At 42.9% G+C, this 16,317-nt stretch overlaps 1 protein-coding gene across 3 annotated transcripts in view; it reads left to right on the top strand.

The window, feature by feature from the left end:
* The window catches only part of PARD3B (par-3 family cell polarity regulator beta), a 603,755-nt gene that overhangs the window by 134,729 nt on the left and 452,709 nt on the right, over positions 1-16,317 (top strand). For all 3 annotated transcript variants that reach the window (XM_058186680.1, XM_058186671.1, XM_058186683.1), the window contains exon 3: positions 7,408-7,579. In XM_058186680.1, coding sequence (XP_058042663.1) covers positions 7,408-7,579 — 172 coding nt within the window. The remainder of the gene's footprint in view (positions 1-7,407; positions 7,580-16,317) is intronic.

Genomic DNA, 16,317 nt, shown 5'->3' with positions numbered 1-16,317 from the left:
AATTCTTTAGTATTTTCTTAAATAAAGTATAGAAATTATGGTATATATCCCCTAATCCTCCAATCACTCTCACTTTTTTTTATTATCTAGTATGTTCATAAGAGGTAAAATACACATTTTTTAAATAGTACTTGATTTGATGAATTTAATTACATGCAGGTTTTGGTTGTATATGTTGAAACTACTTTTCCTCCTCCATTTCCATCTCTAGGGATTAAGAAAAAAAACCAGGAGTATTTTTAAAGCAGTAAACTCAGGTAGTTTTGTACACATACACTTACTTAGAAAGAAATTAATAGGATTCTTTTTGCTTTTACAAACTAATTGAAAGCTAATCATTTTGAAATGTTTGAAATCAGCTGATATAAACTAATTGCCTTGATTTAGAATTATAAATATTTAAACTCTAATATTTCTCTTTCCACTTAAAGCTGTTTATTTGTTCAGTTTGTTAAAATGTTGTATTTTGGGGTGTTATTGTCCTGTCATTTATGATTTTTCATTTGCATGTAGCCTTTGTCTTTTTTAATAGAGGAACAAAGACACCTCCATTTCCATACTAATGGCAACCAACCTGTTGCCACCATTCATATTATCTGAGCCCATTTCTATTTGCCATTAAAAATCTTGGCTGCATAGGACTTACTCTTCTGTTGACTTTAATGAAATGGAATCCAGGAGGACAAGCCTGAGGTTAGAAGATCATGTAGATAGCCTGTCTTGGTCAGCCTCCTCTCTAAATGTGGAGATAGGAATCAAACTGCCATTTTTTTCTCAGATGATTTATCAGGGTTTTTAATAGTAAATTTGAGATTAACACATTTTTGGTATTTGAAATTTATTTATTTGTTAAATTTATATGTTGTTCATCTTGTGGTTCATGATGACTCCAGATGGCATAAAATATTAGGCATTCAAGTTGCAGAATACTGGGAAGATTGTTTCTGTTTCCTTAAGCATAGTATCCACATTATAGAAGGTGGGAAAGATCAGCCCGTATGGGAATGGTTGTTTTTAAGAGATGAAATTGGTCCTGTAAGCCTAAGGAAGCCTTAAGTATCTATTCTATGTTAAATCCTCCCTCCCCTCCCTCCCACAGGTACAGCTTACATTTAGAATTTCGTGTTCATCATTGGTTTGACTCTCTATATGTAGAAAAATAATTATTTTGGAACACACTTAGCTTCCATAATGTTCTGTGAGTGAATATACTTTGTTCTCTTCTGCTTACAACCCTGGTGCACTTTCCAATCTGTTCCTGAGATCCCTTAATCCTCCAGAGCAGATGTGGAAGCATGAAGGGGTTTGTTTTACTGGCACCTGCCTTTGCATTGGCAAATAGATATATTTGGAAACAATTCAGAGAGGGGGTCTCTCTCTCTCTCTCTCTCTCTCTCTCTCACTCTCTCTCTCTCTCACGTTTGGGGTATGTGTACATCTTTTAGCACACTATTTTAGAAATCTTAACTATCTTTCTCTATGTCTTATGACATCATTTCACACATTGCCTAGTTTCAGACATTTCAAGGTCCTGGTCTTGAGATCCCTAACAGCATCCACTGTTGTATCTTGTGACCCTAACAATGGACATCTATGAGTGATTTTAGGGAGCAGTGTTTTCTCTGTAGTAATGCTATGCCTATGGAGTTCCTTTCAGGGAGAAAGGAAGGGAGAATTGTGTATTGTTTGATGTAAAAACTGTTAAGTTCGGGAAGTAACGAGGCTGGAGACCAGGGTAGTGACAACAGCTCTTTAATATATGGTGAACCCAGCAACCAGGCTGGGGAAAAACCTCTCCTTATATACAGTTCAACCGGCGGCTTTAACCAATCAGCAACGTGCTTGTTTCCCGCCAAAACCATTTAAAGATACATTACACTCCTTCCCTCCCAGAAAACACTTTACCCCTATTTACATATTATTTTTCAACGTAATCACGCAAATAGCCTGGGCGTCTCCTGACTCTTTCGGACCTGCGCAGTACATTCCCTGGGAGTGGGTCGAGCTGACCGGAGGGGCTGTTTGCTCCTCTCAGCTCCTTCTCTAGGCCATCCGGCCCTGGATTATTAGCAGAGTCGTCCCTGCTGTTTTCTACTGGAACCTGTGGGCGTCGCTGACCTCCGGAATTTCAGATAAGTCCTGCATTTTTCCGGTTTGAGTCAGCTGTGGAATCAAACATTGTATAGTCAGGGCCATTAATTCAGATTGTTCGCTATGCTGTCAGATTTGGTCTATGTGGCGCCTCCATACCGGCCGCCCTTAACTCCACCAAGTATGATTTTGGACCTGTTCTGTTTAGGATTTGTCCTGCTATCCAGGTTGGGCCTTCACCATAGTTGTGTGCCCACACTGTCGCCTATGTCCATTTCTCTTGTTTTTCCTATTTTGTAACCCTCCGCGATAGTTTGGATTTAGACGGTCTAGGGGGCACCTGAGCTCGCCCATTAATAATTCGGGCTTCTGCCGGTTGTGACACAGGGGTTCTGTGTTGACGGCCAGGAAAACATCGATTTTTGTTTGCCAGTCGCCTGGCTTAAGTCTGACAATGCCTCTTTGGCGCCCCGGACGGAACGCCTGCAAGGCCATTCGTCGTAGGGTGGAAAGGCGCCGAGAGGGCATGTCGGATGCCCTTCTGCCAAGTACTCTCAAATTGGGTTGCCGTGAATTGCGGGTCGTTATCGGAAACTAGCGTGTCGGCAACCCATGGGTTACAAATAGTGCCGAGGACTGAGATCACGGCCTCGGCTGTCATGGATCTCATGAGAATGATTTCCAGCCATTTGGAGTAGGCATCTACTACGACCAGGAAGGTTTGGCCGTGGAAGGCCGGCAAAATCAATGTGTATTCTAGACCAGGGCCCTGGGGTTTCTCCCATTCCCGAACCGGGGCCGTTAGTAGCGGTCTGACTCTGGCAGGCCTGGCATTTCCTACCCTTTCAGCAATTTCTGAGTCCATTAAGGGCCACCACACATAGCTTCTCGCTAGACCCTTCATCCTAACGATCCCTGGGTGACCCTCGTGGAGGAGGTCCAACACCCTTTTCCTCAATTTTCTGGGATCACCACTCTATCCCCCATAGCAGGCACCCTGAGCCGAAGTTCCCACGCTTTTTACAAATTCTTTAAAACGCCCCGGCAGCGGGCCACCCTCTTGTACCCAACCAAGTACAGTTCTCAAAGTAATGTCCTATGACGCCCGAGCCACCTCCTTAGATGTGACTGGGCCAGAGTCCAGAGAGTCAATTAACAGTATGGGCGTCCCGGTGGGGTCTTGATCGCCTCTGGTAGTGGGCATCTGCTTAATCGCGTCCGCATGCCCCAACTCTTTCCCGGCCGATGCTGCAGTTTGTAGGAATAGGCGGCCAAGAAGATAGTCCATCGGGTCAATCGTGGCGAAAGTGCCACAGGCGCGGTCGCCAGCCAGTATCCTAACAGTGGTCTATGGTCTGTCACAATTTCAAAGTCTCTACCAAAACGATTCGTGAAACTTTTTACCCTGACACAATAGCTAGCGCCTTATCCAACTGGCTATAGTTCCTCTCTGTCGAGGACATCGCTCTGGAGTAGAAGGCTATTCTGTGCCATTTGGAAGCCTGTGGCTGAGCACAGCCCCCACCCCGTAAGGGGAAGCATGACTAATACCAATGGCAATGAGCTATGATACTGAATCAGTAAGCTATCGCTCGAGTAGGTTTTTACTGCTTGAAAGCCTAGCTCCGACTTTCCCCAAGACCAAGCAGTATTCTTTCCCAGTAACTTATGTAGAGGCTCGCAACGGTTGCCTTATTTTTAAAAAGACCGCAGAAAATTCACTAGACCCAGGAATGCCTGTAGCTCTGTTTTGTTTTTGGGCGCTGGAGCCTTCGGATTGCCTTGACCTTGCTTTCAGTGGGTGAATTCCTCCTTGTCTATTCTGTAGCCCAAGAACTCACGGATTCTACCCCTATCTGGCATTTGTTCACTTTAACCTTTAGACCGCTGACCGAAAATGCCCAGAACTTTTCTCAAACGCCCCCAATTCTTCTAAATTTTCGCTGATACCAATACATCATAAGTAGGGACTACCCCGGGAGCCTTGCAGAAGTCGCCCATTAAATTTTGAATAGACCAGGTGCCACACTCACCCCAAACTGTAACCGGGTACACTTGAAAGCACCTCTGTGAGTCACAATTGTCTGGGCTTCGCTGTTGGCGTCACGGGTAGTTGTTGATAGGCTTGGGCCAAATCTAATTGGCAAAACATGCCTTGCCCCAGCGAGTGCAGCAAGTGTTGCACCACGGGACCGGTAGCGCTTTTGCAAGGCTTTGTTTAACGCCGTTGTAGTCAGCGCAGATTCTAACTGACCCATCTGGTTTCACTGGGTGACGATTGGCGTCCCACTTTGCATGATCGACTGGCACCAGAATCCCTGACTGATGAGCTTGTCTATCTCCTTGTCAATCTTGGGTTTAAGGGCAAAGGACTCTCCTTGCTTTTAACCGTAATGGGGCTACCTGGGGTCTAAATTGAAGGAAATAGGGGTCCCTTGTACTTGCCCAGGCAGTCCTTGAAGACATCTTCGAACTCGCATGAGTGTGTCTTTTAGGTTAAAGTCACTTCTGTAGATGCCAGTCACCCCATGCCCAATGCACGGAACCAGTCTAGTCCCAACAGACTTGGCAGGGTCCCTTCGACTATCGTGATGGGCAGGGTCTTCTTGTGTGGTCCGACTGACGCGGACGGAGGTGGTCCCTCGAACAGGGATGCGATTCCCTTGGTAGTCGGGAACTCGTAGTCCGCTGTGTTTGCAGTTTGCGCTTACGATTCTCGGCAAAGCTTTTGCAAAAGTGTCCCAGGACATGATTGTGATCGCTGACCCGTGTCCACTTCTAGTCGGCACGGCACTCCTTCGATTTTGGTTTAGTGAAGATTTTCTTCGACGCCGGTTGCTGCACGGCCTATGATCACGGTCGCTCGATTTGAGTTCGCGCTCTTTTGTTTTGACCAATCGCGGTCGCCTTGCCGATCCCGCGCCTGATTGGTTGGTTTGAATTTTCGGGCGGAAGGTTGGGGTGCTCGACAGACTTGAGCCAGGTGCCCTTCTTCTCGCACCGCCGACATGTAGCGCCCTTGAACTTGCATCGTTGACGCTGGTGTTGCCTCCCGCAACTTCCGCATTCCCCGGTCCCTTTGCCCCTTCTCTCGTGAGGCAAACCTTCCTCATCCTCGCCTGATTCGGGTCTGGATTTCTTCGTGGACCGGGTTGATTGCCGCTGCTGGCGTGAGTGGCTTTTGTAGGGTTTCCGCCGCTTGGGTGGACATCTCATGAGCTCTGGCTCCCCAGAGCGCTTGCCAGCGTTAGATTGCTTTTTGATAGCAGCCGCCCGCAAACGAATGTCTCTGACCCCACGGATGAGTTGCTCTAACAGCTCCTCATCCAAGTCTCGTACCCACAGTCCTTGAGGCTTTTCGCAGGGCTGCCATGTAATCGCTGATGGATTCGCCTCTTGCTGTCTGCGCCCCAAATTCAAAACGCCGACGATTTGGACGGTGTTGCCGAAATGGTTCTTCAATAGATTTTGCAGAGTTTGCCACGATACCGATTGTACGGCGTTGGCTCTGCCAGGGCTTCCGCGATGTCGATGACCTCGGACCGCAGTGGCTCAGGAAATATGCCCTTTGCGGTTGTCTGGAACTCCTTGCAGTTCGCTTTGCCTCTAGGAAGCTTTCGGGTCATGTCGTTCCCATTTCTCCCTGGCTGGGTCAACGGCGGGCGGAGTGTAGCTGGCCATCTCCGCTTCTGCCCTGAGTTTGCTGGGTTCGGTTCTTCCGTGCTCAGCTCGATCCTGGTGCTCCTTAGCCTCGAGATCCCACCTCGCCGCCAGTGTTAAGTTCGGGAAGTAACGAGGCTGGAGACCAGAGGTAGTGACAACAGCTCTTTAATATGGTGAACCCAGCAACCAGGCTGGGGAAAACCTCTCCTTATATACAGTTCAACGCGGCTTTAACCAATCAGCAACGTTCCTATCTTGATGGATGGGGATCCTTTCCTTCCTTTGTGGAGTGGTATTTTGCTACTTGCTTGATTGTAAGATAACATAAAAACACATGTTGTTTAAGATTCCTGAGTTTTTGGGAAGATTAACAGAAAAAGAGGGGAAGGTAGAAAACGCCAATGAACTTATAGCCCACTGTGGATTAAAATGAAATAGTAAAATTTAGGAACTTGGATTAAATATTATATTTAAGAGATGGATGTAATGTTAATTAGAATGTAATTGTTATAATAGATATATTTTGGATGTTATAGGTGTAATTTTAACAATGTTATTTGACATAAGTAAGGTAAAGTGAAGATTTTAATTATTACAATTGACACTTTGGATATTTGTAATATTATTTGTTGTATATATAAATGTTAAAGATGTGAAAAGATGGACTATTGCTTACCCCTGAAGGTTGGACAGAAAAATTAAAGAAACTAAGTTGGAAATATGAACTATTTTTGAGAGATTGCTAAGGAAGAAAGACATTTTAGAAGAAACCTTGGTGAATATTGGAAGATGGAACGTTGTTTTGATATTGATTGATGAAGGTTGGATATTAAAACTACGTACTTTATTCAAGAATAAACACTAACTCAATTGGAAACTTTGAGAATTCTAGGAGTGGAATGGTCTGATATATAATGGAGTGGAAGAAAAGTATCTTCTTTGTCTTTGGAAGGAGTGGAGGTTTTAAGGAATGACTATGGATTATGATTTGTGCTAGATTTTAATTTTGTTGTTAGTTTTATACCCTGTACTCGGTTCTCGGAAGTCCTGGGGGTGGGGAGGAAGGAAGGGAGGGGAGGGGTAGAAAATGGATTGATAGTTAATGTACAAAGATGATAGAAGATGTATAATTAATGTAAGATCGGACCTGCCTGGTTACTACTTTAGACTGAAGGGAAAGAAGGAGTAGAAGAGAGAAGGAGGAAAGAGAAGAGGAGGAGGAAGAAGAAGAAGGAAGGAAGAGGGAAGAGGAGAAGAAAGGAATAGGGAGGAAGAGGAGAGGATGTAGATAAGAGAGGGGGAGGATGGTTATGGAAAGTAGAAGAAGGTAAAGAAGGAGAGTAAAAGGAAAAGGAAGGGGGTGGTGACCAGGCAAATCCGATTAATTGTATATGAGGGTACATTAAATATGTTATTGGATATGTTATTGGATAAGAATGTCAAAATAAAACTTTAAAAAAAAAAAACAACACATGTTGTTTAAGATTCCTGAGTTTTTGGGAAGATTAACAGAAAAAGAGGGGAAGGTAGAAAACGCCAATGAACTTATAGCCCACTGTGGATTAAAATGAAATAGTAATATGGTGGTATGCCTCCTTGGAGGAATCCTATTCTCACTATGAATGCTTTATAAAATATTGTTTTATTTTACAGTTGATTGCCGTGTATGATGAACAAGACACATTCCCCAAATCTGATGACACCAATGGTAGTTTAACAGAAGGCAACAGCCCAGATGCTTTTGAGACTGATGTAGCTGCCCAGCTAGCAGCATTTCAACCTATTGGTGGAGAGATAGAAGTGACATCCTCTGCTCTGAAATTAGGTAGGTACCGGTATTTACATTTTTAAGAATGGATTGTTAAATGTCCCTTGTAATTTTCTTGAGTCTTCCCAAGGATTTATATGCACTAATAAAATATTCTTAATATGTTCCCTTCTGCATGGTACAGGTGTGCAAAATCAGTAGCCTCACATCAATATCATCGCCCAATGTCTCTGTTGAAGGAATAGGACTTATTTGGTGATTGTCCTAACTCTGCGTTTCTTTTAGTTTAGATACTGGGCTAGCTTTCCATTTTTTAATCCAGATAATTTAAAACCTTTGATTTCCATTTCTACTTTTACTCACAGAATCTATAAGGATTTATTATTAAGTTTGGTATCAAAGCAGTTTATAAAAAACAAACAAAAATAATGATAAAAAGTAGTATATTAATTATTTATTTAATTAAAAGCTTTGTAGTACATAAACTGAGCCATTGAAACATGTTTTATAAACTTTAAATGTTTCTAATTTTTGTCGCATTTTACTGCCTTGCTTTTCAAAGTGAAAGTTGCATACCTTTTGTCACCTTTTGTGGGCCTTGGTTTTCAACAGCCAATCACAAGCAACTTATATCATATAAATACAATATGAAAAATAAAATCTCAAAAAATGATCTTTTACAAAACTGGTACATATCGAACTCTGAATTGTTTTGTTGCAGATACTGGCTTTTTTTTTTTACTCTTCACATTGCATTTTTCTTACATCTTTCTTATTTTGAAGCTAATAAGCATTGCATTCTAAGAGATTCAGATATCCAAGAAATCCGATTTGTCAACCAGAGACATGGGCAGAGGCATCCAAAATCCAATGAACGCAAATGCTGAAAAGTCAATCAGGAATAGGATTTTTCCATTTGCAGGAGGGATTTTTTTTTTAAAGGAAGGATTTGCTTTTGCTCTTCTGAATAGAATAGAATAGAATAGAATAGAATAGAATAGAATAGAATAGAATAGAATATTTTTATTTATAGACCGCCCTTCTCCCGAAGGACTCAGGGCGGTGTACAGCCAAGAATAAAATACAGAAAGAAAACAACAATACAAAACTAAAAACAACCCTTAAAAAACCTATTTGATATGGCTACTTATAGATAAAATATTACCCTCTAAAATTTACAAAAAATTTAAAACCCATAAAATCAATTTGTTATTTAAAATTTAAGCGAGTCCAGCAAGACGAAATAAGTAGGTTTTAAGTTCGTGGCGGAAGGTCCTAAGGTCAGGTATTTGTCGGAGTCCAGGGGGAAGCTCGTTCCATAGGGTAGGAGCCCCCACAGAGAAGGCCCTCCCCCGGGGGCCGCCAGCCGACATTGCTTGGCTGACAGCACCCTGAGGAGCCCCTCTCTGTGAGAGCGTACCGGTCGTTGGGAGATAGACGTTGGCAGTAGACGGTCCCGTAGGTATCCCGGTCCTAAGCCATGAAGCGCTTTAAAGGTAGTAACTAACACCTTGAAGCGCACCCGGAAGACAACAGGCAGCCAGTGCAGTCTGCGCAGGATAGGTGTTACATGGGAGCTCCGAACTGCTGCCTCAATAACCCACGCAGCCGCATTCTGGACTAAGTGGAGTCTCCGAGTGCTCCTCAAGGGGAGCCCCATGTAGAGAGCATTGCAATAGTCCAGACGAGAGGTAACGAGAGCATGAGTGACCGTGCATAGGGCATCCCGGTCCAGGAAGGGGCGCAACTGGCGGATCAGGCGAACCTGATAGAAAGCTCTCCTCGAGACGGCTGTCAAATGGTCTTCGAAAGACAACCGCCCATCCAGGAGCACGCCCAAGTTGCGCACCCTCTCCATTGGGGCCAATGACTCGCCCCCAACAGACAGCCGCGGCTGCAGCTGACTGTACCGGGGTGCCGGCATCCACAGCCACTCCGTCTTGGAGGGATTAAGTTTGAGCCTGTTCCTCCCCATCCAGACCCGTACGGCTTCCAGACACCAGGACAGTACTTCGATAGCTTCGTTGGGGTGGCCTGGGGTGGAAAAGTACAGCTGCGTGTCATCAGCGTACAGTTGGTATCTCACCCCAAAACCACTGATGATCTCACCCAGTGGCTTCATGTAGATGTTGAACAGGAGAGGCGAGAGAATCAATCCCTGTGGCACCCCACACATGAGGCGCCTTGGAGTCGATCTCTGCCCCCCTGTCAACACCGTCTGCGTCTGGTCAGAGAGTTAGGAGGAGAACCACTGATAAACGGTGCCTCCCACTCCCAACCCCTCTAACTGGCGCAGCAAGATACCATGGTCGATGGTATCGAAAGCCGCTGAGAGGTCTAATAGGACCAGGGCAGAGGAGTAACCCTTATCCCTGGCCCTCCAGAGATCATCCACCAACGCGACCAAAGCCGTCTCCGTACTGTACCCGGGCCGAAAGCCAGACTGGGACGGGTCCAGATAGACAGTTTCATCCAGGTACTGGGGTAGCTGACATGCTACCACACTCTCTATAACCTTTGCCGTAAAGCGAAGGTTGGAGACCGGACGATAATTTCCTAAAACAGCCGGGTCCAGGGAATGCTTCTTGAGGAGAGATCTCACCACCACCTCTTTCAAGGCAGCGGGAAAGACCCCCTCCTGCAAAGAAGCATTTATAATCCCCTGGAGCCAGCCTTGTGTCACCTCCTGTGTGGCCAGCACCAACCAGGAGGGGCACGGGTCCAGTAAACATGTGGTGGCATTCAGTCTTCCCAGCAACCTGTCCATGTCTTGGGAGTCACAGGGTCAAAACCATCCCAAACACTCTCAACAAGATGGGTCTCGAAACTCTCGTCCGGATCTACCCAATTTTGATCCAATCCGTCCCGAAGCTGAACGATTTTATCATATAGATAACCGTTAAACTCCTCGGCATGCCCTTGTAATGGGTCCCCCTGCCCCTCCTGTTGAAGGAGAGACCGGGTCACCCGAAATAGGGCGGCCGGGCGGTTATCTGCCGACGCAATGAGGGAGGAAACGTAAGAACGTTTCGCATCCCTCAGTGCCACTAGGTAGGTCCTGATAAAGGACCTAACTAGTGTCCGGTCAGACTCAGAACGGCTGGATCTCCAGGCACTCTCTAGGCGTCTTCTCCGGCGTTTCATCTCCCTCAGCTCCTCAGAAAACCAAGGAGCTGGTTGAGACCGACGCCGGGTCAGAGGCTGCAAAGGCACAACACGGTCCAAAGCTCCAGCCGCGGCCTGTTCCCAGGCCACGACTAGTTCTTCAGTCGTGCCGTGGGCCAGGTTCTCGGGAAACGGCCCAAGCTCTGTCAGAAACCTATCAGGGTCCATCAAGCGCCTGGGACGGAACCAACGTATTGGTTCCGTCTCCCTGCAGCAGTGGGTAGCGGTCTGAAAGTCCAGACGAAGGAGAAAATGATCTGACCATGACAAAGGTTCAATAACTAAATCATTTAAAATCAGCCACTGGCCAGAGATAAAAACCAAGTCTAGGGTGCCACCCCCAATGTGAGTAGGGCCATCAATTAATTGAGTCAGGTCCATGGCTGTCATGGAAGCCATGAACTCCCGAGCGATCGAGGATGCCACGCCAGTTGATGGCAAGTTGAAATCCCCCATGACCAACAGTCTAGGGGTTTCAACTGCCAACCCGGCCAGCAACTCCAACAGCTCGGGCAGGGCTGTTGTCACGCAGCAAGGAGCCAGGTACGTGATCAACAAGCCCACCTGAGTCCTACGACCCCACTTCACATAGAGGGTTTCACACCCAGCTATCTGAGGCACAGTGGTCTCCCTCGGTTCCAGACTCTCCCTAATAATAACTGAGAGTTGGCTGAAAACTAAGTAAGAAAAGAAATCCAAACTCACAAAAATCTGGCTTGCAAATCAGCAAATTAGATATCAGTGAAGCTACAGTAGATATGGCATAGATTTTATTTTATTTTATGACTGTGATCTCTTAGCCTTTGAACATTTTCAGAGATTCTGAGCTAAGGAAACAAGTCACTTAATCAGGTTCTTCAGAAGCAGGTATTGTGCCTTTGGATTCCTTTCTTGTTTTCTGATCTTGATATACAAAATAAAGTCTTAAATTTTTAAGGTCCCCATTCTGGGGAAAGGGACCATTGAGCACATGGCTTCCCATCTGATCAACTATGGAAAGAAGAAAGAAAGATTGCCTTGACCTACACACAAGAAGACCATGGCAAAGAGGGATTGTTTTGGAGATAAAGGGTTGATGCCATCATTACCAAATTAATTCTTCTCAAGTGTGTTGAGAAATGGCTTGAGGATTTAGAGCCTCTTTTGTGGAAGCCAGGAGGGCCCAGTTCACCCTATTCATTTGGGTGCATCCCAGGGGTGAAATGCTACCGGATGGGACCAGATTGCGCGATCCGGTAGCGATTGTGGTAGGTAGTTCGGCAATCCCACCTGGGTGTCATTATTTCCTGGTTTTAACCAGGAAGTTATGTGTTTTTTACCTTCTGCACATGCACAGAAGGTTTTGCGCATGCGCAGAAGGTTGCGCACACATGTGATGTGCACAGGGCGCGTGCACTTCCGAGCCAGTAAGGAAGGTAAGTAGATTTTACACCTGGTGCATCCCAGTGCATAATAAAATGAGGCAGACTCAATGCAATTCAGCAGTGTAACATAACTAACATAACATAATAACAGAGTTGGAAGGGACCTTGGAGGTCTTCTAGTCCAACTCCCTGCCCAGGCAGGAAACCCTACACCATTTCAGACAAATGGCTATCCAACATTTTCTTAAAAATTTCCAGTGTTGGAGCATTCACAACTTCTGCAGGCAAGTTGTTCCACTTATTGATTGTTCTATCTGTCAGAAGTAAGGGACACAGTGGCTCAGGGGCTAGGACGTTGAGCTTGTTGATCGAAAGGTCGGCAGCTCAGCGGTTCGAATCCCTAGTGCTACTGTGTAACGGGGTGAGCTCCTGTTACTTGTCCCAGCTTCTGCCAACCTAGCAGTTTCAAAAGCATGTAAAAATGCAAGTAGGAAAAATAGGGACCATCTTTGGTGGGAAGGTAACAGCGTTCCGTGCGCCTTTGGTGTCTAGTCATGCCGGCCACATGACTACGGAGAAGTCTTTGGACAGCGCTGGCTCTTCGGCTTTGAAACGGAGATGAGCACCGCCCCCTAGAGTCGGCAATGACTAGCACTTATGTGCGAGGGGAACCTTTACCTTTAACTGTCAGGAAATTTCTCCTTAGTTCTAAGTTGTTTCTCTCCTTGATTAGTTTCCACCCATTCCATCTTGTTCTACCCTCAGGTGCTTTGGAGAATAGTTTGACTCCCTCTTCTTTGTGGCAAACCCTGAGATATTGGAACACTGCTATCATGTCTCCCCTAGTCCTTCTTTTCATTAAACTAGACATACCCAGTTCCTGCAACCGTTCTTCATATGTTTTAGCCTCTAGTCCCCTAATCATCTTTGTTGCTCTTCTCTGTACTCTTTCTAGAATCTCAACATCTTTTTTACATTGTGGCGACCAAAACTGGATGCAATATTCCAAGTGTGGCCTTACCAAGGCATTATAAAGTGATATTAACACTTCACGTGATCTTGATTCTATCCCTCTGTTTATGCAGCCCAGAACTGTGTTGGCTTTTTTGGCAGCTGCTGCACACTGCTGGCTCGTATCTAAATGGTTGTCCACTAGGACTCCAAGATCCCTCTCACAGTTACTACTATTGAGCAATAGTACCACATATACGGTACCGGTGCATTTTGGGTTTTTTTTTCTAAATGTAGAACCTTACTTTTTTCATTGTTGAATTTCATTTTGTTAGTTACCGCCCAATGTTCAAGTCTGTCAAGATCCTTCAACTAATGCTTACTGATTAGTTGATAAGTGATAAAAAGTGACCATAAAAACCAAAATCCCCAATTTAAGTAATTTAACCTTGAGAAACAAACCTTAGGATTTGTTCCATGTTTTTATATGATGTTTAATTATTTGTTGTGAAGATGAAGGAAGTATTCTGTAGCATTTTCAAAATAATAGAAGTCTAAAATCTCAGGCTGTTTAATGCACGTATTCCATCATTTCTTTTTAGTTGCTTCAAAGACTAATGTTTAGAATAATCATTTTTTTAACCATTCATCACTGGCCATTATTTCAGTTTGTTTCCTTTGCCCTTGACTTACTTTATTGTGCTTGTATATGTCAGCACAAATGGTGTGAGTCAAGGATATCTTCCAGTCTATAAAATACTTCTGGCAATAATAGCTTAAAATGAACACTAGCAGGCATTTCAACAAACTGCTTTTGATATCAATTATAGAGTAATTTAATTGGCTCTTAGGTAGAAATGAAGTATTATCAAAGTGATCACTCAAGATGTTTAAACATGAATTGTCATTTGATATGGAATCATAAGTTAGATCATACTCATAAAATTACACTTCAAAGTGTGTGCCCTTCCTTGCTCTTTCTCTTCATGTTTTGTTATTATTGTTTCCTTAAAACATGCTACATGCAACCAATCTATAATGCTGCTTAACTGCTTCTTTCATCAGCAAGGTCTTCAGCTGCAATTATCTATATTTTAGTAGCTTCTTATTTAACTAATCAGTTGGATATTCAGCGGAGGCTAGTAGTAAAGGTTTGCTGTCCTTAGAAATCCCACTCACTGTTTGTTTGTTTTTTAAAAAATCATCTTCTGGTGCCTTCCTTTTAAATACTTCCATGCTTTTTAATATTTCCCTTTTTAAAGTTGTGTGTATTTTTTAAACCTTTCCTCTGCAACATATGTTTTTATTTTGATGTAATTGTTCTTTAATTTGTTAAATTTTTTAAATTATAAGTTTGGTTCTTGGTACTCTCCTATGTTTTGCTATATTTTTTTAAATTATAATTTTATTGGAAGTTTTAGAATAAGACTAAATATCAATACAAATTTAAATAGACTAAGAAGGAAAAAAGGATGATGTAAAAGAGAATCCTGATGTGCAAAAAGAAAAAAAGAATAGAAAGAAAAAAACATATTCTGATTTTCTTTACAACAGTTATTAATATAATTGTAGATTTATTGTATCCCTTTCTTTAAAGTTGCATTGTGACTCTCTTCTTTCTATAAACTACCCTATCTAATTGTCAAAACCATAGATCATAAGTTCATTTTTTTCTGTATTATGCAAATAGTTCTTACGCAGTTTCCAGTCAGCAATAAAACATAGATATTATCAACTTGACCATTTCAGCAAGGTCTACTGCATCATCTTCACCAACCATTTCTGTTGTAGATATTGCCAAATCTTTCGATCTTTGTGCATACAATAATCTCACTACAGTTATTAACAGCAAAAACTAAGTTCTATGACTTTTTTCCAACTATTTATCTATCAGTCCCAAGAGTAAAACTTTACTCTACTCAAGCAAGTTATTGTTTTATATTTTAGATTTGTAGAGAGCTTTCTTTCCTGAAAAATATAAAAACATAAGAAATAATTACTTTCTGCCTCTTTTTTTTAGAGAATAGAATAGAATAGAATAGAATAGAATAGAATAGAATTCTTTATTGGCCAAGTGTGATTGGACACACAAGGAATTTGTCTTGGTGTATATGCTCTCAGTGTATATAAAAGTAAAGATACATTTATTTTAATGATAGTCATAGGGAACAAATAAGCAATCAAATCTTAGCAACTTGGCAACTCCAAATCTCAACCAGCAAATGCTCTGTCTTACACATTGGAAAAAAGAATCTGAACACTAAATACAAGCTCGATGGACATTACCTTGCAGATGACCCCCACCCCGTTAAAGATTTTGGAGTTTTCATATCAAATGATCTAAGTGCCAAAGCCCACTGCAACTACATCGCAAAAAAGGCTTTAAGAGTTGTAAACTTAATCTTGCATAGCTTCTTCTCCAGAAATACTACACTACTAACCAGAGCGTATAAAACATTTGCTAGACCAATACTTGAATACAGCTCGCCTGTTTGGAGCCCATACCTCATTTCAGACATTAATACAATTGAGCGTGTCCAGAAATATTTTACAAGAAGAGTTCTCCACTCCTCTGAATACAACAAAATACCTTATGCTACCAGACTTGAAATCCTGGGTTTAGAAAATTTAGAACTCCGCTGCTTTCTATGAGTTAGACCTGAGTCTAACTCATAGAATCATCTGTTACAATGTCCTTCCTGTTGAAGACTATTTCAGCTTCAATCACAACAATACACGAGCACACAATAGATTTAAGCTTAATGTGAACTGCTCCAATCTTGATTGCAGAAAATATGATTTAAGTAACAGAGTTGTTAATGCCTGGAATGCACTACCAGACTCTGTGGTCTCTTCCCAAAATCCCCAAAGCTTTAACCAAAAACTATTTACTATCGACCTCACCCCATTCCTAAGAGGTCTATAAGGGGCGTGCATAAGAGCACCAACGTGTCTACCATTCCTGTCCTAATGTTCCCTTTGATTGTATCCAAATTTCGTATAGTTATTACATACTACATACTTATGCTTATATATATGCTTATATATCTTATAGTTATTTCATGCTTATGCTTATATATACTGTTGTGACAAAATAATTAAAAAAATCATATTAGGAAACAGTCAATATAAATCATAAGGATACCAGCAACAAGGTTACAGTCATACAGTCATAAGTGGGAGGAGATGGGTGATAGGAACAATAAGAAGGTTAATAGTAATGCAGACTTAGTAACTAGTTTGACAGTGTTGAGGGAATTATTTGTTAAGCAGAGTGATGGCGTTCGGGAAAAAACTGTTCTTGTGTCTAGTTGT

This window comes from Ahaetulla prasina, chromosome 1, assembly GCF_028640845.1.
Source record: "Ahaetulla prasina isolate Xishuangbanna chromosome 1, ASM2864084v1, whole genome shotgun sequence".
Taxonomy (NCBI): Eukaryota; Metazoa; Chordata; class Lepidosauria; order Squamata; family Colubridae; genus Ahaetulla; species Ahaetulla prasina.
Note: the sequence above shows the minus strand (reverse complement) of the source record. Positions and strands in the feature narration are given on the sequence as shown.